Below are 25,747 nucleotides of genomic sequence, written 5' to 3'. Positions count from 1 at the left end.
TAAAATAAGCTGTTAAAAAAACAAAGTACACATTTCTTATCTGAAGTGGAAAGGCTGACTTTCCAAATTCTAGTTTCTCTAAAGCTTGGACATGCCAGTTAAATTTTTTCTTTAAAGGCTAAAAATAAAAAAAATGGAATGTTTTTTTAGCCTTGTATGTAATATCCCATATACATATAAGGAAACATCATATTCTGTGCATCATCGAGAAAAATAGTCATGTGTTTTCTCTTGTAAATGGAAAATCTCACTGTCATCCTTCCAATTTTTTCAAATCCATGGGAACCTTCCAGTACCTAGATGAGCAGTGAGTATGAACTGAAACCTTTGCTCTCTCTTTGTCTTTGCCGTACTGTAGTCTGAATTCTTTCGGAAATCTCTACACTTCTTCGGAAATTATTCTTAAACAAATAAAGGACACTTACTAAGTGTGAGTATTCTATACACTGTACATGTATAAACATCAAATTGTGTTGTTGTCACCATGACCGGATGGTGATTATATATGGCAATATCAGTAAAATAAATTGCTAGACTGGATTTGGCCTTACGCTGGCCCCATTAACTTGGCAGTTCACATAAAAAAATAAAAAAATAAAAACTATGCCCAATGTGTTTCACAACCTCAAACAACATATTTAAAGAGGAAGCACAAATCTCAGATGTTCACACTGGAAGCAAGAGTCCCATCAGCATACTTGGTCTTTACCAGAGGGAAATTTGTTGTGAGGAGAGAAAACCAAGTTAAAATGAAACAAAGTTGAGGATCATAAACAGTACCAAAAAAAACAAAGACAAGATTTTTATGAGATAAAAACTAATTTTCCTCTCAGAACTCGGAACAAAGGAAAATGTAAACACAAGGAGAGTAAAAAGCTAATAAAAAGAAGAAAAGGTGCTTATGAAGAAAAGAACAATTGTTCATTGAGAAGAAAACATCAGCCAATGAGAATTCCTTTAAATACAAGCATAGCATGTCAAGTAGGGAGGTGAGAACAAGCATCAGTGGGCAACCCATATGACTATGTACCAAGAGTCAGGGTGAAAATGGTGAGAAAAAACATGAGCAGAATCGCAAAGAGATGGTTTAATGGAACGAAAATGAACAGCAGGGATAGAAAAGGGCTAAATAAAGAAAAAAAACTGAAGAATCTTCCAAACTGGCGATGATGAAAGTAAATGAAAATGGTTGAGGTGTGAGTTGAGTTCCAAAGGAAAAGCTCATCCTGCAGGAATGATGTTTCCTCTGAGTGTTAAACAAGCTCCCTGAATCAGTGTCATATCCAATCAAATCAAACCTCATCTAGTCAACCTAAGTACTGTCCGCAGCCCTGAGTTGGTTGATAGGAGCAGCCTGTGTGTATATATCAAAGTACACATGGAGTTTATAGCTGAGGACATTGTTTGTGTTTAGGGACTGCTTTTCTCCTCTAACACATTCCCTTTCCTTTAGTGAAAGTAAATATCTGAAACTGATGTGTTTTTATCTTACTGAGATGTCTCCCCAGAACTTGGCCACATCATAGTCGTTGATACGGAGGAACTCAGTGAACCAGCTGATGGACCGCTTGCTGCCTTTGTCCACCGTCTCGTCTCGCTCAAAGTTTTCGTTGTGTTTGTTGACAGAGTAGTTTGTCAGATGCATGTAGAGCTGGCTCTGGAGAAAGAAAGTCACAGAAGCAAACATAGGAACATTTTCTTTCCTGAATCTTGTCAACCCTATCAAAATGATCAGAGGTGTAAAGCAATAAAGTACAAATATTTTGTTATCTTACTTAAGTAGAAATTTTGGCCATCTATACTTTAGTGGAGGAATTATTTATATAGACTCCTTAGTTTTGTTTCATATAAGTTAATTTTTGTTATGGCTTTTTGGAAAAAAAAAAAAACTCAAAATAATTTCTTTCATCCAGAAAATTAATTTCTTTGTGGTTGTTGTTCACATACCAAAATAAATAGTTCTGATTATTAGTCATAAAACTAAGAAAACTAATTATAAGTAAATCATCATCAAAAACTGTGGAAAAATGTTCCTTTAATAGTGTTGTGCGGTACCCCATATAAGGTTTGAAGCATCTTTTCTTAAAATTTTTCCTGCATTACTTATACTTTTAGTTTTAAAATTGTACATTTACCCTTTTTCTTGAGTAAAAAGCTTAAGTAAATACTCTAAATTCTACAAGAGTTTTTAAACAATAGGATTTATACTTCTACTTGAGTAATAAATATACATTTTTTTGACACCTTTGGAAATATTTATAATAATAAAAAAATTTGCACTCTACATGTTTCTACTCCCATAACTACTTAGTGGGGTTTGGTCAGACTTCGACTTATATTTTACAAATAAAAGCATGAATTTGTACCAAAGTCCACTTATGAGTAAATAGAATCAATCTAATATATTCCCTCACAGTATGTATATAGTTACTATGTGAAAATCCAAAAAGAGAGACCTAAACTTTATGCCTTACATGCAATAAGGTATGTGCAACAGATTACCAACACAGCACACTGTGTGCTCATCTCACACTGTAGTGACAGCATCATGCTGGGACAAGGACAACCCAAAGGCCTTAGGGTGGAGTGGCTCAGTCACACTGTCTTTTACAGTTAACATTAGTTAGAATGCCACAGTTTACATCCAGACCTAAATACAAGTCAGAATGAGGTGAGACTGAGCAATTGTCTATGAGAAATCATTTAATCCAGCCTGTATTAAGCTTAAGCTATAATAAGGAGAAAAAAACAGATATTGGTCAATAGATCAGATTTATCTGAAAAGTCATTGACTTTTAAGAAATCCAAAACTAGACCTAGACCTAGACTTCTTGTTCATAATTTATACTGATTTGCATTTGCTTGTCATATAAAATGTGGTAAAAGATATGAGCAAACGTATGACTCTAATATGACAAACTATTAAGGTTCGGGAATCGTGAATCCCTTTGCTTTGAGAAATGTTTACATTTTCCTTCTTGCTCCCTGATGCTATTACCTAAACATCTATGCTATAATGCATACCTGAAAAATAACCTGAGAGGTAACAACTCCACTAAAGGGAGCAGCCTTTAGTGATAACTGGCTAAAACTTTTATATATTTGTGAGAACATTTCTCTGCCAGCTAATTATTTACCTACAGATTTTCAACAAACTGGGAACAATTATAGATGCTGTAATTAGCAAAATTCCAAATGACATTTCAGATCAAATGTCTTACAACATTTTGAAAAAAAAGCTATTTATTTGATAAAAAACAGCTTCCAAAATAACATTTATAGTTTGGAGAATAACAATAAACAACACAGTAAACTGTAGTGAGACTACAAGAATTCAGTAGGAACAGAGCAAACCATTTGTTCTCATAGGCTGTGCATCACTGAACGAGATGACAACAGCTGTCCACCCTATAACTGTTGTTCTACCCCTGTCCTTTCAAACCATCCTTCAAACTCAAAGACAACACATCCTTGTCCCCATCCGACAAAGACTAACGCCATGCCTGCAGGCCACTGCAGCCCCGGATGGCTCTCAGGAGGCCGCTCTCCGAGGAATGGAGCATCCATCTCCATGATGCCGCTCGCTCCATCATGTGTCATTCACTGAGACAATACAAGCTTGTGTCTTTGTAGGAGCCCAGCATCTCTATACATGTGTGAGTGTATGCTTAACACAAGCATGTATCTTGCTTGAATGAAAGCTGTGCGCATGTGAACGTATACATCCCCTTTTATCTGCAACAGTCTGTGTTTCAGCAGGTGCAGAACCTAAAGGCAAATATGAATGGTTTGACATCACAGAAAACATCTGGCAGGAAGACATTTTTGCTCAGCTGCATGTGTACAATCTGTCCACACATTCTGTGCATGCGTAGGAAAAAAATGACAGCTTTGACCGTACCCTGCTGAGTGTTTATAGGAGTAAATACCTGCTAAGTGGTTATTTTTAGGTCACATTTTCCATGTTTTTTGTGTCTATTATTATGTCACATAGTAAAAAATGTAATTAAATTTAAATATTCATTGCAGGGATCACTGAGCTGCTATGATTTAAAAGCAATGTATCTATGACTGTGTGGGTGTATGCATTTTCAAATCTGCTTGCAGAAAATTGGCACACAAATAAAGATCCTCTGACTCACCAGGTTGGCCTCGTTGGGTGAGTGGTACTTCTCGGTGCCCATGCGAACCAAGCCGTCTTTGTACAAGAAAATGCGAAGCGGGTCACAGGAAGTGACCAGGATGTAGATGCGCAGGTCAAATTTGTAGCCCTCCATCAGGAAGGGCTTGTCCAGATACTCCTGAACAATAAAGTGCTCCTGGGCTGGCAGCTTCTCACAGTTACGGATAAGCGAGATCCTGGATTGAGAGAGGCTTTATTAATCCTTGGGGGGCATATTATGGTGGCATAATAAAAAATGGCGTGGTAAAGATAATTAAAAAAATGACAGATGGGAGGATAGTAGTGACTATGAATATGAATGATGACACTGGTGCTCTCTTATATGCATATTGAAGTCAGAAAATTGGGGCAAACAAGATACAGATTTTGGATGTTTCATTACAATATTTCATCTGAAAGTCATCTAAAAGAGTTGAGGGATGTCCTCCCCCCACTCCTGCCCATTCGTCTGATACTATCTGTCTTTATGTCCAAAGATTAACTTTGGCCTGCAGTTTCCCCTGCTCAGGAAATGGATAATAACCATAAATTATACACACCATAGATGCAATCATGGGGAGAGGATATTAAAATACGTCCATACCATGCAGGGAAAGATTTTAAAACTCACAATAAAGAATTTAAACCTGGTGTCCATATGAAACCACAAATTCACAAATAAAAAAAATAAGTATGCTACAAGGCAGCTTTGAGCAAGAAAGTGTTTCTTTGGAGCTATTAGATGGCCGGAATGTTTGTGGCACATTTTTTCACTGTTGATCTTTCAAATGTCAAAAAAAAACAAGTACAGCCTGAATGATGCTTCATCTTAGCCATTCTCATGAGCATCTGGAGAACATTGCGTTTTCTTCAAAGAAAAATTCCTCTCTTTCTGCACAGGAAAGTACGTCGGCTGCTCTCTGGGACTTCAACCTGGGTGCAGGTTAATGGGAGCAGACACCGCTCCGTTTCAAGCTCCATTCTGATTCATTTGCTTTGGCCTCATGTCACTGGCACTCAAGCCGTATAATATGCAGGTCGTTTCTAACATGAGTAAAGAATGGGCTGCGTTATTTTGTGGACATTCATGTGGTTGCACAGTTTTTTCCTTTTAGGATAGTGTTTTTTTGTGCAGAGAGAGGGTGTGGGGTCATTTCTGAACAATCTTCCACTATGTAATAGCTTTTGCAACTGACCTATCTCACCCATCACTCATAGTTAGGACTGACTTAATCTAAATTGGTTGCATGAGCAGCCTGACAGGCTCCATTGTACACATGCAAGTAGTAGGACTGATCCAAGATGTGTGGACCTGACTGTTGCAGCCTGATGTATAGACATATAGCGGTAGCAACATGACTCTGCTTTCTGTAATTACAGACAGAACATAAAGTGTAATGAAATTATCCAGCCTATGTCGCAGAAATATGCTTGATTCTGACAATTTTCTGCTTATATTACACTGGCCCTTCAGAAACACTATGTTTTCCTAATCAGTCAACTAATAAAACTTTTCAGTGTGGACTCTTTTTATGGTAGGACAGAAACGCAATTTAGCTATTTTTAAATTTGGTAAGTTATTTAATAGTTATAAAAAAGGGGCAAGAAGCAATTTAGAATAAATCGATCAAATAAAGTTGATTCAAGCTGAGAGAGATTAGGGACTGGATCACGGCTCTTTGGAGAGAGTTTATATTTTTGGAAGCCAGCTGGGAGCAACTCCTTCAATTATGGAAACAATCCCTGACCGAAGCAATTTGTCAGAATTTGGATTAAAACCATTTATGCTAAAAGTAAATAAGATGCTTTACTGTTTTTGACATCAAAAAACTTCATCCAGATGCTTTTAGGATTCTTTAGCTCAAACTGATTCTGTGCTTTTTAAAAGGCACGAGTTATTCACTTCAAATGAAGCACATGTGGATAATTCAGTTGTCCACACAGCATCTTTTACATGTCCTGTGCTTGTGTAAAACTGAGAATGAAAAAAATAAATAAGGAAGAACCTGCAGCTGTGATTTTGTTCCCATTAATTGCACGAAGAAGCTGGTCAATAAACTCTGTTGTTTTAAAATATTGATAAAGATAATCAGAATGTGATACAGTTAACCTTCTAAGTTTGATCCCTTAGAGCAGGGGTCACCAACGGGATGCCCGCGGGCACTAAGTAGCCCTCAAGGACCACATGGGGTGCCCTCAGCATCTTATGAAAAAAGAACAACTCTCCAGTGCACTAAGTTTGAAATGTTATTTTTTGCTGCTGCTGTTATGTTTTATCATTAATAGAGCATTTCATCATATCAATAATTTAGAGCATAAAAGCATTTACAAGGATTTCAAACTGGCAATATATAGAAGCAAATTAGAAATGTAAGCAAACAATAGAAATAGGTTTATTTTCAATGAAGTTTAGGTGAACTCTGACTCCTCCAGTTCATATGTCAATATTAGTACCCCATCCTGTGACTCAGTACCCATGAACCTGCCCCTTCATTCTTAAAAAGGTTGGTGACCCCTGCCTTAGAGTTTTCCACATATCTCTGTCATGAAACATGCTATAGTGAAACCTTTTGGAAATCCAAAATGTAAGAAAACAATCTTTAGGCCATGGTGTCCTGACCTCCTGGTGGCAACGTGGTGCTATGCCCTGGGTCTATTAATACCAAAGTAAATAAAGCCAACATGTATAAAAAAGCGGGTTGCAGATTGTGGAAAGATCTTACCCCTGCCTCTTCAACAACTGTGGTCACCCACAATTTTGGTGTCTTTAGACACGTGGCTCACAAACATTTCCTGCTTCCCCCCCACCTTGTATCTTCACTGCAGTGAATTACATGCTGTCATAAAATGAACGACAATCACCTTTAAACAGAAAAAACTGCCAACTCTTAAAGGTATAATGGAGGATGTTCTTTTTCAGGGTGGATCATCAAAATAAGTGGTCCTCCTACTTGTCAACCATTCTGATGATATGTTTACGTAAGGCCGTCCTACGTCCTCGTCCCCATTTTCACTTACCGGTGAGTCTGACATAGTGGAAAAATTGCAAATCTTCTTTTGGAAAGTAAGCTGGTATGAGTGATGCAAACAGCAACTTTTAAACAGAGTGTGAACGAGAAGAAATAGGCTTTAATAGGCGTTCCCTCTCAGGAGCGGGTACAGGGTTTTCCATGTGCATATTTTCTTTTTAAAGTGGAGAGGGTGGGTCTTTTGAAAAATTCACAAAAATCCTCCACTATACCTTTAAGTTTAACTGTCAAAACCTTAACGGTTAATTTTACAGTGTAAAAAAAGATTTAAAATTGCTGTCAATATTAATATATACTTTAACCCCTCCTAAAATAGGCCATTTATTCATCTGAATTCATCATGCCATGCCTCTAGTTACACCTGCTTATCAACTGATTTATCCAAACAGTGTATCTATAAAGCTAAAAGCATTTTTTGTATTAAAAAACTTAACAGAAAAATGGAAAAAGTAAAACCTTTTATTCACCTTTAAATGGAGAAATGAAAAACTTTATTTGTCCCTCAAACCAATAATATGGAAGATCCCTCCGTAGATTATCTACATCAGTCTTACTCCTGCCAAAAAAAGCTGCAGCCCTACAAATGACCACTTCACTGACCTGCTTATCAGAGTACTTGAATGAAAACGAGCAGGAGGGAAGTTGTTACGGGCCTGACCGACGATGTAAGGCGCCCTCTTAGCTGGCTGACAGCAGGCTGACTGATGAGGACAGGGTTAACAGCGTTAGTTAGTGGAGCTGAAGTAGCTGAGGAAAAGACGGCATGATTGATGAGCTGAGGTGTCAGATAATCACAGCCCACTCTCCCCCTGCCTATTTAATATGACACTGGAGGGGAGCTTGCCTTTTTAAGCTTCGCATGCGCTTTTATTTTGTTTCGCCTTATAACAAGCTAGGCTTCAGACATAAACAATAACTTCATTTAGTTGGCCGACAGAAAAATAAATTACAGGGGGTAGATATAACTTAATTTCCTGCCGCGTCACACCACAGGGGAAAAAAAAGAGAGAAAAATCTAATTTTGTGAGCCGCCTGCCACTGAGTGGTCGAGCTAAACTCATCATCTTTCATATTCTTAATGTATTGCAATAATTCAGCCTTTATTCTTTAATAAATAAGGGCTTAGTACAAGCATGGAGTTATAAGTAATGCTCACATTATACCAGAAAGGACAAATTCAAAGAGAACTAGAGGAAGAGGTGGGGCACACAAAGCTATTTGTACTTCAATATCCCCACCTATTGGTGCAAGTGATGAAGTCAGCCCACTGTATTTCCTGATGCACACTCGTCTCAGAGATCAGATTTTCAGAGAACAGAACGTGGAATAGAAAGCTTAATAAATATTTTGCCACAGGAACTCTTTCTGGGTTTCTCAAGGCAGCTAAAAAGTTCCTTCTCACTTCAGTTAAAATGAATTCTCTTGTAGTTTAAAATTTATCTCATGAAGCCAAATTATTTACAAAACTTTAATTTTTTACTTTTTTTTTCTCTGTAGTCTTCACATTTTTTTTATTAATAATTGCTCTTCTTCAGGAGGAATAACTAGAATCCATGGGGAAAAACAAGATAAAAAAGAATTTCAACTCTTTGTACCAATGAGAGCTTTTTTAGACTTTTAGATTAAAAATCATTTACAAAGCACAAATCGGTGAACATTGAAGTGTCTCAATGTTCCTTTCCCCGAATAAACTTCCTAACTTCCCTAAGAATGTTTGGATTCTTCTCATTTCTCCTCAGTCAGTGGAACACCCAGAAAAGCCCAGATAGCCAGATCTCATCCTACTCCTCTAATTCTTTTTAAATTGAGAGAGCTTTGTGATCAATATCAAAGTCCCCACCACTTAAAGCAAAGATCAAATGCTTACTGAGCCTTATAATGTTCAGTTTTTATTGGCAATGCTTGTGGGAAGATGATGTAACCTGTTCAGGTTCCAGGACATATAAAAGCATGAATTTCAAGTAATTTCACTTTATTATTGAATATGAAGTGCCGTCTAAATGTATCAACACCCATTCTTTTTCACATTTTATCAATTTTACGACCATAAACTTGAGGCCATTAATCTGTTTTTATCGATAGACAAACACAAAGTAGTGTCTTAGAAAGATAACTATAGGTTAAAACAACAGAGCAATAAGAAGTTTGCCAAGAGCCATTAAAGAGACACTGTGCACAAGAAAGTGCTTTTTTTTTGATGACATACTAAAACTGAACAGTTTGGCCAATGTGCACAATGTTTAACCTGGAGGAAAACTAATGCTGCCCTGACGACATCATCAACAACATGAAGCATGGTGGTGACAGCATCATGCTGAGGGGAGACAGGGGCAGGGAAGCAGGTCATGACTGAAGAATGGACACACCTTACAAACCCTAAACATACTGACAGCGCTACATGTAAAGGTTCAAAGTAAATTCATTTGTTAAAATGACTCAATCAAAGCAAAGACCTACCGTAATTTTCGGACTATAAGCCGCACCTGAATATAAGCCGCTGAAGCTAAATTACATGATTTGTACATATACAAGCCACACCGGACTATAAGCCGCAAGTTTTTAGGTTTACACACCAACTGTCTTGCGCTTGCAATGTCCGTCTTTCTCGCTGTCGTTCTGTCTCGTACCACTCGCGGTAGAAGTCTGCTTCCGGAGGACCTCCGAATTCCCACGCGCGCGGCTACCGTACTTGTGTGTTGAAGCAAATGTGACGTCAACATGGTGGATGGTAAAATCCATAGATTTAGGTATTACTCTAGTGGTGGTTAGCTGTAAAAGTCCATAGATAAACTGCATTGTTATATAAGCTGCAAGGTCGAAAAATGGGGAAAAACTTGCGACTTATAGTCCGAAAATTGCGGTAAATCCAATTGAGAAATTGCAGAAAGGCTTTAGTCTCTTTTTAATTTAAATGTGGCTTTAGCCATTTTGCAAAAATAAATGTGCTCAAAAACTACTCCCTCAATCAGTAACAGTGATTAAGACATATCCTATCTATCCTTTTCCTTTTACTAAAGTCCCACCTTACTAACTGTTGGTAAATCAAATAAAATACAAAAAGAGGAAGTTACTCAGTGAATACATCTATTTTAAACTCCTGAGCAAAGCTGGGTGCAGGAGACAGTTAGACCAGCTTTTCTATTCAGGGAATAATGGACAAATGCTTCCAGACTTCTCTCTCAGAATGCCAAAATCCAGAATGAAAATTCACACCTCACAACTTGAGCTTACTTCTTACCCCATGGGAGTGAAAGTATGAAATATGCATTCAGGTACTACATTCAGCCCATCGTTTGATAAAGAGGTGCTATTGAGAGTCCATGTTCCCCTGCAGCAGCCATCTTTGTCCATTTTCTAGTCTGACTGCCCTTTGCTGATGGTGCCTCATAACGGAATCCAATAATCACATGCAGAGACCTTGAGGGGAGGAACTACAGTAGTTGCCAGAGACCATGAGCATTTGTGTGTGGCCCCCACTGGCAGTGATAACCACTGATTTATGGCCGGGGTGACCATCGAAGACAATGAAGCCCCACAATGAGGTTCGCCACACCCTCTCAGCTCTAATACTCAATCTGTTACCAGCCGTTCTCAATTTCCATAGACACCCATGCCAGGGTCACAAACCCCTTATTGCTTTGTTTTGGTTGTGTTTGTCCTCTATTTGCTCTGCTGCTAATTTACTCCCCCCTCCCTTTCCTTTCCCTCCTCTACTTTTACCCTTGCTCTCTCGGTCAGCCCTGCAGTCAATGCATATAGATTACTCAAGGAGACTTGCTATAGCCACTGACATACCCATGACCCATGGCTCCATTGGCAGGTTTGACAATAAAGGTCTTCTGCTTGCGTTTCCTGCGCAGCTCTTTGACATAGTTCTGGAACTGAGTGTATTCGGCGGGGAAGATCCAGGTTTTGGGTATGAAGCTGTACTCCTGAGGCTGGCACTTGATCATTCTGCAAGAAAAAAAAGAGGAAGTGTGCAAGTATAATTTTCTCCAAGAAGCAATTACTTATCGTTTTAGAATAATCTGCCAGTTAAGTCTGGCACTTTTGGGATTTTCTATTTTTTTTTTTTTTTTTCAAATTAAAAAATGAATGTTGTGCTTTCAAAGCGGACCTGACCATTTGCTTTGAAATGTGAAGTGCTACAAGTACCCAGCTGTAAGTTCTTAAAATACCAGCAGGCAGTCGGATGCTTGCGTCGCTTCCCTGTAACGGATCCAAAGCGGTCACATGCACATATTAAAGAGGGATAAGGAAAAAAACTCACTTGGACATGTTTCTTGCGAGGCAGTCTTTCCGGCAGATTTCGCCCATGCCAGGGAAATGGTTAATTCTCTGCAGAGGGACAGGCAGACATAATAATGTTGTTAGGGCCATTAAGCCACTCAATTCCACCCCCACCCCTTCATAAAAATGAGCACATTAAAGGCAGCAACCTGAAGTGAGCTTACAATGTTCTGACATTTATGCCCAATTACAGACTCAAAACAAAAAGGTGACGCTGAGACCTTTCTCAACCCTTATTTAGTTTACCATGTTTTTTTTTTAATACTTTAAAGGTTGGGGAGGGAAGAGGGGCGAAAAAATACGATCAATCTCTACTCAGAGGGGGCAAGGTAATTGGTTCTGCATCGCAAGCTCCTACGGTGACAGTTGAATGAATTGCTTTGAATGTGCCGAAAGGGGGTGGATGTAAAGAAGAAAAAAACTCAGAGTTTTCTGTATTCTTTGACCAAATGAGCCTGAACAGGGGTGGTAATTAGGCTCGTACAAACTGAAAATCTGACAGTGAACTCTCAAAGTGCATCACTGAAAAAAAAAAAACAGAGGACAATTTTACAATAAGGGGAAATAAAGAGGTAAAAGAAATAAAATACAATACAAAGCATATAAGAAAAGCGTTATTATTATCCAAATGAGACAGATGTAATTAAAGATTCGGAAGAGACTGTACAATTATCCCAGTGCCGCAAGACTAGATGGCATGTAAGTGCAAATCAAAGCCAATTGTTGAGGGAGTTTCACTTTTCTTCTAAAATTTCAGCTCATGGGTGCCACGCTACCATGAAGAAACAAACCCAAAAAAGAAAGGCAAAGCATCTGTTCAATGTGTAACACTCGCAGCATTGCAACATATGAAGCAGCTACAGTATTCACTATATTCCATCTTCTTCGCTGAACTCTTAGTGCCCCTATCTTAACAAGGCTTCCTGACTAGCTTGTGATTTAATCGATCATTAGTGGCCAGTCTAATCAAATAAGCATTCAGGGAGACGGATAGCTAATACTCACAGCTACGGGAGGGCAGCCAAGTTCATTGAGCAAGACTGGGGGGGGGGGTCAAACAGAGGTAAAATCACTCTCAGACCAACCAGGAAACTCAGAGCAACCGTTGTTGTTAAGACCCGTCTTATCAACATCACTAGTGACATCTGAAAGCTGCTAAGGCAGACCCAGTTGTGCACAGCATGTCAGTCTACCTGTCAATCTCTGGATAGCCTCTGTTGAAGTTTTTTACTATGTCCATGATTTTTTCATAGCGGTTATCTTTGTGCCTTAGGAAGAGCAGCTGGGAATTCCCACTCCTGTTTTTTCCTCATTTATTCATGATTATTGTACTGAATATCACACTTTCCTATTACTGTTAACGATAAATATGTGTTTGGTTGCATTCGTTGTGTTATCTCTATTCTCTGCTGATTTTCATCATCTACCTCTTGACAAATATTGATAATGAGAAAATCATTTTCAACCATTCAACAAGTTATAACATACAGTATGGAGCCTTTTAATCCTTTTAAATGTTCACATGCCTTGAAACATAGGTTTGCAGAAATTTAGTTTATCTGCACAAAGCATGACGCTCAGAATTACTGCAATCTTAAATTATTTGGTTTCAATTTTACACAAAATAATCAGGCAAGTTTTGCCATACATATTTTATTTTCCCGTTTTAATTCAAAACATATAAATGAAATCCAGGGCAACCAATTACTTTTCAGTACAAATAATGGAAAATGTACTTTAAGTGTAAATACAGCTGTTCTGGGATATGAATACAGTTGTTTTGTGAAGGACTAAGAGGCTTGAAAGAAGTTAGAAAGGTACCGGTAACCAAAAAGCTTAATGGTAACTCTTTAGGAGCAGAAATTCACATTTCTCCATTACAGATTAGACAAATCTTTCAGGAAGAATGACAAGAAGAAAGTCAATGTTTAAAGAAAACTATTAGAACTCTGAACTGCAATTTGCAGCATATAATCATAACTAACTTTCTAAATATGTCCAGGGAAGTTATTTCTAAATCTAAGGGAATTCAAAATAATTCTGTTAAAGGGATGCAAAAGACTTGAGTTGAGACTGGGGAGGAGGTTTACTTTCCAGGAGGATACCAACACTAGTTAGAGTATAAGAGCTACCAAATTCTACAATGGCCCAAAATCAAGGCCTACCTCTATTTTAAAAACTTTGGCAAGACTTGAAATTTTCTGTCTACGGACACTTCTGTGCAATCGGATTGACCCTGTTACCTTGCAAGCAAGACAAATTGTTGTAAGATTTGTAAATTCAAAAATTCCCAAAAATTCCAGAAGTCAGTAGACGCATTAGCCTGGAATACAGATATGTTTTGAACCAATGAACGTGAATGAAGACATCAAACAGTAGCAGCAAGCTGAAGCAAAATGTATCTGTAGACTCTGTTACTCTGTCTGTTTTCGCTGGAATACCCTTTATTTCTTTATTGAAAAAACAGGGAAAATGATCTAATTTGTGTCTTTGTGGTTGAGAGAGATGTTTGATTTATCAATTAACTCCAGTAGTTGTGAAACATNATTTCTTTATTGAAAAAACAGGGAAAATGATCTAATTTGTGTCTTTGTGGTTGAGAGAGATGTTTGATTTATCAATTAACTCCAGTAGTCGTGACAGGTTCTACTGCTGCTGTGATTGGCTAAAATGTCGACATGAGAGGCGGGTTCCACTTGGTGTTACCCAATCAGCTCCAAGAATTGTATTTAATGTCCCTCCATTTTACGAACACGCTTTCCACCCGAAACCTTTGCAGATGGAGGCTATGAAGAATTTAAATTTAACTACATGTTTCCATCTGGCTCATGCCAGGTTATTGAGCCTGAGCTATACTGCAAAGAACAATGGACTCTCTGACGTAAAGATATACCCCAAAGAACATGCAGCTGTATATCTATTCCTTCTATTTTACAGCTATGTTTTTAGTTTATAACAAATTACATTGAAGTTTTTTTTTTTTTTAAGTGACAAAATGTTAAATGTTCAGAAGGTTTAAATATGCTTGGAAGGCACTGTAAGCCGAACCAAAAACAATATAGTACTTTACCATTTTGTCAGACTTACTCTATTGTTGATGTACAGTTTTGCCCATGAATAAAATAAAGCATCACATCAATTTATGGCGTTTCAGGAAATTATTACTTGCACTGGGAGTGGTTTTATATACAATAATGTTTATGTTAGATTAAAGTGACAGGTCCAACGCCTGCTGACACATTTGATCCACTTGAACATGGGCTGCAAAATGAAATGTAAACATAAGCAGCCAGAGAAACTGATGGGAAGGTAATGCTGTTTAAAATCAATAAAACACTCGAATAGCTCCAATTTTTTTTTCCATGCTATATTATATTTGCATGATTAAGTTACTCTTGCTATGTATGCTTACCTCAGTCAGTTTTCAAACATCTTTTACATGAAATAACTTCTGCAACAAAACTGCAGACTGATCAGTAATAAACGGTCATAAACAACTATCTAAAGGAGGGGGTGACCAAGGTGCAGCCTTAAGGCCAAGTTCGGTCGTTGGTAAAATGCTGTTAAAGAGCCTATATCATGCAAAATCAACTTTCTGTAGCTTTTAACTATGTTATTATGCTATCCCTTGAGTGAGGCACAAAGTGGTATTTCGCTTGATTCAGGCTTGTCTGAGTAATCCTTATAAGTTCTGTTCTCTCTGTCCTGTGAAAACGAGTATCTACATAAAAATTTCTCCTCAAGGAAGCAGCTGCCTTAACCGGCGTTTGCCTGGACTGTAAACAAATGGCCACTTTTCCCGATCAGGGAGTGGTATTGTGAGGCATAGTGAGAAGATTCTACTAAAAAAAAAAAGATCCTTTAGCAGCTAATCAGCACAAGGCTGCAACTTTCCTTTTGTTGATGTTCTCTAAATTGTGAAAATCTGTTTTTTGGATCGACTGAGGTCTCTGACTTTGTTCAGCCTTCAGAAGAGGTGTGATATGGTAACGCCATGATCTGGGTAGTACAAAGATGGAGAAGGGAAGCTGCGCTTTGACGACAGGTAGTTCTTTTTAGGGCTGGAAAATAACAGCTATATTTCCTTGCAAAATAATGCACAGATAGTTCTAAAGGAATTAATTATTATTATAAAAAGCACGATAAAGGACCTTTAAAGAATATAATGGAGTATAATGGAGGATGTTCTTTTTCCGGGTGGATCATCAAATTAAGTAGTCCTCCTAATTGTCAATCATTCTGGTGATATGTTTGCGTAAGGCCGTCCTACATGCTCGTGCCCATTTTCACTTAATGGTGGTGAGTCTGATTTAGTGGAAAAAAATGCAAATCTTTTGGAAAGTAAGCTGGTATGAGGGATGCAAACAGCAACTTTTAAACAGAGCATGCACAAGGAGAAATGGGCTCATGCATGCTCTCGCACGCATTTAATAGGCGTTTCATCTCGGGAGCAGGTACAGGGTTTTGCATGTGCATATTTTTTTTAAAGTGGAGAGGGCGGGCCTTTTAAAAAATTCATGAAAATCCTCCACTATACCTTTAAGGTCTTTTGTTTGGAGGAATGGGCTACTCTGTGTACTTGTGTTCCTATAGCAGGAATCACAACCCCAGACCTAAGAAATCAGAAAGAAATATATGTAGTTTAAACTACTTTGAGTCTCACTACTGCATGTGGTCAGATAAAGACCCCCTTTTCTTGTATGGGAGATTCCTGGTTCGGTCCTCCAGTAGAACTTTGTCTTTCTTGCCAACTTACCAAGGTGAAGATCCAGGATTTCTGAAAAATGTATAACTAAGTTACTGAGCTGCCCGCTCTACATTCTGAATCAAACTTAATCAAACCCAAAGGCTAATTAGGTCTGTTTGTAAAACTGAATGTTGCTCATAAGCTTCCAATAAACACATAAAGATGCTAGTATATATAAAACTAACATTATCCACATTCAGTTTTTCTAACAAGAACGAGGAGTGATCTCGACGACATCTGGTCTAACCAACCAGATGGGTTATTTGTTGTGGTAAGTGTGCCTGATAAAGTCCAGAACAAGTGACGTTTTATTTCATTTTCAGAAACTTGGAACAGCGGCTTTGGCAAGAGGATGTGGCAGAACGAGGATACCTATAGTGAGCGTTGGTGGGATTTGAAGAAGGTAGAGGCAGCAAGCAGACACAAGAGTATTTATCTCTGCTCATGTGGAGCATGCTGAGGTACGTTGGGTGAATGCATAAGGATTGCAGCAGGGGAGCAAAAACTGAGAAATAAAGTGTTGCAGAAATTATAATTAAAAACAACATTTTATATTGAATTTTAGGATTTGCTGCGGTTTCATTTATTTATTCCAAACAACAACTTACTGGTATATATTCCCTTTATAACACTGGCATGTATTTGCATTTGCTCAGAAGCAGTAACATACCAACACTTAACTGCTGTCCAAGGAAGTGTTAAGAAATCTTAAGAATTCAAATTCAAATTGTCACAAGATGAAGAGACATGTTCCCAAAGCAGACAGGAACCCAAATAAGGCTTCTAACTAAACCACCTCAAAGATGAAGGAGGCTTGGAATTAGCAGTTATTTTTCATACTTCATATTTAGTTTGCAAGTAAGAATCTGCAGGGATGAAAGTTATTCAATTAAATGGTTTATTTCCAGCTTTCAATCATTATATAATTTCTTTGCATCTTACTAAAATGGAGCCAAATGTTCAAACATTTTCTTAATCACAGATGCATGGGCGTCATCTTGACTATATTAAAAGCAGACAGATTCTCTGAGCTCACCGGTTGTTTTGAACCAATAAAAACTGAACAAGTTATGTCTACCTGATAGTTCCTGAGCTCAGCAATCTTCTCATGCTGCACTGCTGAGTCATTCCAGATGAGGTTAGCAGTCTCATCATCATCCCGTGCATTGATGAAGCCCATCTCCCTGATGGCTATGCGTACTGTAAAACATTAAAAACACATTCATTTCTCTTGCAAAAGGGAAATACCTCAATGAGCTGCAGAATCTCAACAATACACATATTGAAGGACTTGTAAAAATGTGCAAAAGTATCACATCTCTTGAACTTTTTATCATCTTAACAGCATAACAACCAGGAACTTGTAGACCAATACAAAGAAGTGCATAACATTTTTCAACAGATATATAAATCCCAAACTCAGGTTGGCTCTAATATCTTTACGAAATATAAGATTTTTTTGTGGACAGATGTAATTTGGAGGGGATTTAAACTGCAAGCCAGACTTTATAGGTCTCACATTGTTTTTGTTTCCTTTCACTGCTTTTCACTACTTTCTATTGCTCTACCATGTTCAATCCAAAGGAAATACATTGATGTTTAGGTATTTTAATTGACAAAATGGGAAAAAGTTTAAAGATTTTTGAAAACTTTTGAAACCCTGTGTATATTTGGAAAAAGGCCTGCCACTTAACACTCGACCGGGCACGTCCTGCAGAGCGAGGAAGCTTAAAGTTCTAGATGCAAAATAAGAAGATGATATCACCTGGACTCTTAAATCCTGAGCCTAACCAAGCGTCACAGATCAATATTTCACTCAAACATTTTACGAGACCCAAATGTTGCTGTGTATACATAAAGAGATGAATCTGGGGAAGTTATAGATAAAAAAAAAAACTTGCAGCCATATTTACTATTCATGGAACGGCAGCGCGGCAGCAAAGCGTAATGCTTCTCTTGAAAAAGATAAATTAATTGACTGTAATGCATTCAAATCCCACCGGAAACCATATAGTATGAGAGATAGGTGGCAACCCACTTGGACATTAATCCTACAAGGATTCATTATTCAGCAGTTAATGAAAAATTCATATGCCCTAACAAAACAACGTATTAATTAATTTCTTGAAAGCTTCTACAAACCTGGAGAAGGCTTGCCTAATGTTGCGTGATGGCACTTGAATGGGGAAATAGATGTTTCCAATGTGACCTCATCCATCTGTTAATGTCAGCAGAGACTAACTGTGTAATGCTAACTGGAACAGGGAGATTTACATCAAAGCAGACATATGCTTACAGTTAGCAGGAAGGTCCTGGAGTACAGCAGGGCTGTAATAGATCCTGTCTTGCGCTTCTTACGAAACAGGCATTTGAAACGCTTCAGCTTACAGACACCTACTTAGTGGGCCCGACGCACACTCCCAACCCCATTTTCTCCCACCATTAAACTTTACCTGAGATATTATCGTCTCTCAAAAACAGATGCAAGAACAATGCAAAAACAAGCCATCCATCTGGCCTGTGGAGTTAATCCTCCCTCAAAATAGGCATGAACTACCCTCAGAATGGCCACTGTGAGGCTCTCGCCACAGCTAGATGACTGACTCACAGCTGGAGTCCCGTCTACCGACAGGATCCCAACTGCCTCCGTCTTCTACACGCTGCTGCTGACTCCTTACTTTCAGAGGCTGTACTTCACCCCTGAGAACTCTGCTGCCATGCAATATATTGAACCTTAGAGGAGTGCTTACACGGCTCTTTTAGCTAACCTCAACAGGAAAAAAGAACCAGCAACTCACCAACAAGCTAAATTACCACGCAGTAGATTTAGGTAAAGTATATACGTCTAAATAGTCTGTGTGTGAGCTGTTTGGCTCACCTGCGAATGTTTATGTGCAATTTGAGACAGAAAAGAAAAAGCCAACTCTTAAAAAAACAAAAATCTGCCTCTGCAGATTTTATAGTTAAGGCGGCATTAGATTTAGGTGTTTGGTCTTTTCACAGAACCTACTACGTAACAGGAAGAAACAGGCGTTTAAATCCCTAACTCCTAGTATTTTTTTTATGTAAAAAAAACAAAGAAACTGACGAGCTGAATACAAATTTAGTTCAACATTGTGACCCAATAAAACTGTTAAAGAAATACATTTGCAGTAGTTTTTACCTGTTTTTACCTTAGGTTCATGATTTAAAGCAATCTATTGAAAATACATCATGGAAATCATTTGGACGGTTCCTATTCTGCTGTTAATACTTAAACATTTTAATTTGCATGTCAATGAAAATATATTAGTGCCAATAATCTATGAACAAGAGAATATCTTGTTTCATATTAAAGTATCAGAAATTACCGTTTTTATTGTAGTATATCAAGGAGGAATTATATGACTTTCATTTTTGAAAAATGCAGATATGTATTCTGATTTTAACAATATTTTTAATGTCAATATTATTTCATGTTGTATTTTTATGTAATATTTTCATGTTAGGTATTTCTCTAAAACATCAAATATTAAATAAAATCTCAAAAACTGAAGCTCTGGTAGGAGCTTTAACCATGAAGCAGCGACAGTGGCGTTGGATGTAGGAGTTCACCCTGAAATCGAAGGGTTGACGGTTCAAGCCCCGACTCTGACTTTCAGTGTCGTTGTGTCCTTGGGCAAGACACTTCACCTGCATTGTCTACTGATGGTGGTCAGAGGGCCTGGTGAAGCCAGTGTACGGCAGCTCCGCTTCTGTCAGTGAGCCCCAGGGCAGCTGTGGCTACAATGTAGCTTGCCACCATCAGTGTGTGAGTGTGTGTATCAATGGGTGAATGAATGTAATGTAACGCGCTTTGATCAAGTCTCCTGTTTTGAATAAAGACGCTATATAAGTACATGCCATTTACAATTTACCATGAATATTGATGAAAAGTTGAGTGGAAGGAAAAAGTATGTAAAAATATTTATGTGAAAACATCTTTGATAGGATTGTGAACCCCACCTAGAGTTGTAATGAGAGTTATTAGTATTGAAATACAGCTAGAATAGTGCATCAAGAGCCACCAGTGACAGGCATGGGCAGGGGATGACCTGTAATTGTTGTGTTCCTTGTGCAAAACCCCTCCTAACCAAATTCAATGTCACTCAGAGCTCCAAAGGCCAAAGTGAATGGTAGAGGAGCTGAGAGGCACAGAATCCAAGGAGCTAGAGGTCCAGCGTGAGGTTTCCACTGTCACTATTAATCCTGCGAGAGGTCTGCAGGTCCCAGGTCTGAATACGTTTTAAAGGGCTTAATGCTTCCCTCTGCCAGATGTTGATTTCACCACATACCTTAATGAACATGGTAATAACTTAATATTTATCTAAGGTAGTTACTTATCTAAAGCCCCTGCATTGTCAATGTGGTTTTGTCTTTCACAAAAACAACAACAATCCATAGTGTTTCAGTCATTAAAGACATGGGAATACCTATTTCATATTTGGTGCCGGCGATGTTGGCAGTTATCGTGCCCTTCTTCTTTTTGGAGTGTGCCTTCCTCTTCCCTCTGCTCTTGTAGGAGCCCACAGATGGGCCGCCGTTCATGGGGGACGCTCCTTGATCCTCTGGAGGAGATACACACAGCATAACTAGATACAAGCACAGCCTGTGCTCCAAAACAGGGAGCGGAACGCAACGCTAACGTATTTTTCTTGTTCCTGCAGGGGATTTACAGAGCTTTGTTTATGGAGGAAGAATGTAAGTGGATTATTCATCTTGTGTGGTGTAGTTCCATACATCATAATCCTTAAATTATTATGTTCCACTGTTATGTGTGTGTGTTTTAGTGTGGGTGTATGGAAGTATAGTTAAGTTATGTCTCAGTGTATGCACAAATCCAGCATAAGCAACTAATACAGTGACCCTGTCAGTTCTAAGAGGAATGAGCCTCTCTTACTTACCTCCATCATTAGGAGGGGAGGGCATCTCAGGGGCTGGAGGAGAGAAGGGGTGAGCCAAGCTTTCTGCCAGGCTTGGTGGGCGGACCTCACAAGGTGCTCACAGCACCCCCCACCTCGAAGCGATTTCTCTCACACGCACTAGTTACTCTTCCCTGTCCCTGGCTGCTTGGACAATGTGGTTCATAACAGCCCGATGGATCATCTGAGCTTCTCCTTAACCTGCTTCAGCTCAGGTAGCAGTGGTGGGAAAGGGTGCAAAGGGGAGGATTCATGAAGGGGGGGGGTCTGCACCAACAAGATCTACTTATTGCTTCCAGGGTAGAAAGGGAGGGAAGGGGAGGATAAGGGGGGAGGGGGGTGGGTTAGCCTATAAAGAAGAAAGAAAGAAAAGAGTTTATAGATGCAAAGTTTAAACTGATCCGACCACTCAAAGACAAAAACTACGCAGAGCTCCTTTATTCCACATAAAATACTGCAAACACTGTTATTCGTGTTTTTACTAAAGCAAACTGTTTCCAGCATCACATTGTTTCAGTTCCTGCTGAGTTCTCTAGCAAGGCCACAAGGTCAGTGGGCTCAAACAGATGGTATCTTCACAGTGGCTTATTAAGATGTTACCTCAAGGATACTGTCATCGGTCAGCAGACGATTTCTCCGGTCAGCGAGCGTATCTAAAAACCTTTTCAGGATGGAATAAGCTAATGTTGCCACTTTGTGTCCGTGTAACCATGGTTCCTTGTTTTGGTGCCAAATTATAGAGTTATTGGTACATTTATGCAGGGATTGTGTGCTTTCCTTTAAGAGCAGTCCAAACACTTGCTCTGTAAATTTCTCAGATGTTCATCCCTGCTTTTAACAACACATAACAAAAGCCGCTTTTATGCCTCTATTTTCTTGTTCCATCTGCAGAAACTGTGAGAAAATCGAAAATGTCAGATGTCAAATGTTTTTGTCCTTGTGAGCTGCTAGATGATTAATTTTCTAAATAAAAAAAAAAGACTACAAACAAAGTAAATGTAAAGTTGGTTTTTAGTCTAAAGTGGCATATTTAATTTTCCCATGTAGGAAAAAAATACAAACATTCTGACGTTATGGTGTGTTTTGTTCTGCTAAAGCATTCATATACAGTCATTTATTGAGCATTCATGTAACAAACAAAAATCAGTGCAACATTGTAAAGGTTTCAAACTTTCAAGGTTTTTATTTTTTAAATTTCAGAAACTGTGATATGCATATTTATTCAGTAAACCTTAACGGCAACTAAAAACAAGCTTTATGGATAAATGGAAAGATTAGAAGAAAAAAAAATTTATTATCCAGTCTTTATTGTGGCCATTTATGCTCAATTTTTGTAGTTTTTAATTTCCACCAATTTAGTTTTCTGATATATTTAAGTCAATTTAGAACCAAAATTTGTAATAAATTTTTTATATTTTTGGAATTTTATATATTTGGGTGGAGGTTGATTGTTTGGTAAATGTCTGGTGTGGACGGGAAGTTTTGTAAATGATTTTTTAATAATTTTTTGGGGAGCTTTAAACATTAAATTGACATTAGTTTTCGTATCGACTAAGTTGCAAGACATTTCTAGTAATTATTTTGTCTCTGCCTTTATAATAAATAAATCAAGTCGCAACCACATGTTACCACCCACAGCCTTTGTTGGTAAAGTTGGTGTTTTTGAACAGAAGGCCGAAAAAAGTCTTCATTGTGAAATAACTCAAGCTCAGTCATGTTGGATGGATAGTCTCAGTGAGGAGCATTTTCTTAAGCCTTGCCACAGATTTATAACTGGAATTTGGTTTAAAGTTCAAGTTAGTGCTGAACGGTTTGGTCAAAAAACAAAACTGTGATTATTTTCAATCGATTCGCGATTTCTCTTTGTGATAAGCACAAGCATGTCCATGTTTTACTCCAAGGTTTCAGCTTGACCTTGAAAGCCTGCTTCTCCACAATCCAGACCTGCAGGAATTTACTGTAACATTTGCATGAAAAAGTTCTTACTTCTACTATAATGCATAGATCTAGGTGCCAGCTGTAGCTCTAGTCCCTTCTGTGCAGCAGCATACCCACTTTAATTTGTATTACCGCCAACTAAAGGAGAAATGTTGTGTCTTATTGTTGTTAAATGTATTGTGACCAAAATTGAATGCCTCTGAATTCTGGATCTGCTGCACTGGATATAAGGATGTTTCCTTAAACTCTCCCAAAACTGCAACTAACTTACCTTAATGTATTCAACCGAATCGTCCCAACAGTTCTAATTAGCTTCTCTGTCTTTGCTAAACAGAAGCGTCCACACAGAATGATTCTGCCACCATCGTGTTATGAGGTTGGTATGGTGTTCTCAGCAGTTGCCGCATACAGTCCTTAGCGTAAAGGCTTAAAATATTATTTTTCCTATCCAGGGCACATTGTGTTACCTATTTTCTGTGCTATATGGCTTGTATGAAACACGATCGCTTACAGCTTTCCTCTAGCCACTTCTTCAACTAAATAGAGAACATGATTAATATTTGTCCTGTAAAAAAACTTCCCCCACATGAATTGCTGACCATTGCCGACCTCTGTGTTTGAAACAAGACAAAATGTAAAATGATTAAAGAGTATTGTTATCATATATGCTTCTATACTGACTATAGTTTACAACACTACAATTCCACATTAAAATTTAACAATGAGATGAAGTAGCTATATTGGGGGTTTTTTCAAGCTAGAAACATTAATTAAGGGACATGTTGAGTTTTTTTTTTTTAAATGTGATTTAAATAGGAAAAAAATCTAAATAAAACATGGTTTGAATATTTATACATACAGCAGTGATGTCCATTTTATAGAATCTAATTTTAAAGCCATTATCTCTGTTTACCTCATATGGATACAAACCACTGGCAATCCTCCCATAGGAGCATTTTGTTTTTATTCCATAAGCCATGTGCTGACAGAAGAAAAACACACGTTAATAACTTTCCATTTATCGCTGCAGCATAACTACTAACCTATGTTTCCAAATCAACAAATGTTGCCACAGTGAAGCTGAAGTAGCAAAAGAGTAAAACAATTTAAAAAAACAACATAAATAAGATGTTTTGACTTTAAAATAGGGAAGCAAAAGCTGAACACTTATGTGGAAACATTAAAAAGGGATTCATTTGTAAACCAACTGTATTGCAATGTAATACGATGGCCTCTTTGTATTTTATAAAGAGATCAACAGTAGCCTCTAGTGGTGGCAGTTCACCTATTTCCCACCAAACAATGTTTACGTTCCACACATCCTGTTTCCTTTGCTGGAGGATCGCTGAGCTTAAAAAGATGTGCTCACAAGACAGCTTACAAAGCAACTGCATTGATTCTATCAACAGTCTCTAGACAAATTAGAATGAGAAGACAATCTAATTGTATTGCTTGATCATTCAGTAGTCCTCACTGTCAGCCTCTTGGTCTGCCTGTGGTAAGCACAGAACATTGATCCCAACTAGAATGAGATCAGCGCAGAGAGGAGGGGGAGCAACAACAAAGAGTCAGAGTGATAAAGTGAGGCTGGCTGCCCTGCTGACAATCTACCCCCCCACCCACACCCACCTCCCAATGGTGTAATGTATAAGCTCACTGTGCAGGATGCAGGGAACACTGTCTCTGTAAGACCCTCTGTCCCCTATAAGAGCCATGTGAGCAAAAAAAAACAATTTTCAACTCACTATATTACAGATTCATTTTTCACAACTGGTGATATTGAATAAAGATCACAAGGGATAACTTTGATCCTCCATACAGGGTGAAATGCTTTAGAGATTTGGAATCTGAAATGAGGGAGTCAAACACGTCATGTTAAAATAACAAATCATATCTTGATTGAAATTACTACAATGTTTAAGTATTTTAATGATAAAATGGACACACAATTGCTTTTGTTCCCTTTGAATAAAAATCTATATGTTTAGTCTGCAGCAGCCTGATTTATTTTTTCCAATTTTCTTGAAGTAGTCACTGAGATAATCATGGATCTCCTTTGGTAGCTAATTTAGACAATAAAAATGAGGCCTTACTGTTGTGTTCTATTGTCATCTTCACCTTGGTGAATTTTAGTCAAATTATGATGTGCGATTTATTTAAAATGTATCTAAATGATTGGATTGCAATGGACAAATCTGATTACATATTTCTACATAATTGAATTTGAATTGAGTCTGTTTAGTGCCTCGAGTTGACATTTATGCTGAATTAGCTTAAAATAAATAAACTAAACTGAACTTTAACTATAAGCTGCACAATGGTACAGTTTGTTGCGCTGTTACCTTGCAGCATGGCGGCCCTGGGTTTAGTACCTGATCTAGCTTCTGTCTGCAATGATTATATATTCTCCTTGTGGGTTCTCTCTATTCATATGTGGGTTCTCTCCAGGAACTCTGGCTTCCTCCCATAGTTTGAAAACATGCCTTCTTGGCTGAAAGCATCTTTACCTCTCTAATTTGCCTTTGTGCTCACAAGGTTGCATGTCTAGGTGTTGCCTTATGATGGATTGGCAACCTTTTCTTATGCACATAGACTTTTTCCTGCCATTTAACAGAATATATTGATCAGGGATTGATTGCGA

At 38.1% G+C, this 25,747-nt stretch overlaps 1 protein-coding gene across 3 annotated transcripts in view; it reads right to left on the bottom strand.

Moving 5' to 3' along the window:
- The window catches only part of ttll7 (tubulin tyrosine ligase like 7), a 105,403-nt gene that overhangs the window by 75,469 nt on the left and 4,187 nt on the right, over window positions 1-25,747 (bottom strand). For all 3 annotated transcript variants that reach the window (XM_015378683.1, XM_015378685.1, XM_015378684.1), the window contains exons 2-8: window positions 21,151-21,517; window positions 20,680-20,814; window positions 17,307-17,428; window positions 11,462-11,529; window positions 10,987-11,145; window positions 4,143-4,359; window positions 1,493-1,657 (exon numbers count right to left, since the gene is read on the bottom strand). In XM_015378683.1, the coding sequence (XP_015234169.1) occupies window positions 1,493-1,657; window positions 4,143-4,359; window positions 10,987-11,145; window positions 11,462-11,529; window positions 17,307-17,428; window positions 20,680-20,814; window positions 21,151-21,175 (891 nt within the window). In that variant the 5' untranslated portion in view covers window positions 21,176-21,517. The remainder of the gene's footprint in view (window positions 1-1,492; window positions 1,658-4,142; window positions 4,360-10,986; window positions 11,146-11,461; window positions 11,530-17,306; window positions 17,429-20,679; window positions 20,815-21,150; window positions 21,518-25,747) is intronic.

Source organism: Cyprinodon variegatus, unplaced genomic scaffold (genome assembly GCF_000732505.1).
Source record: "Cyprinodon variegatus isolate N-32 unplaced genomic scaffold, C_variegatus-1.0 Scaffold176, whole genome shotgun sequence".
Classification (NCBI taxonomy): Eukaryota; Metazoa; Chordata; class Actinopteri; order Cyprinodontiformes; family Cyprinodontidae; genus Cyprinodon; species Cyprinodon variegatus.
Note: the sequence above shows the minus strand (reverse complement) of the source record. Positions and strands in the feature narration are given on the sequence as shown.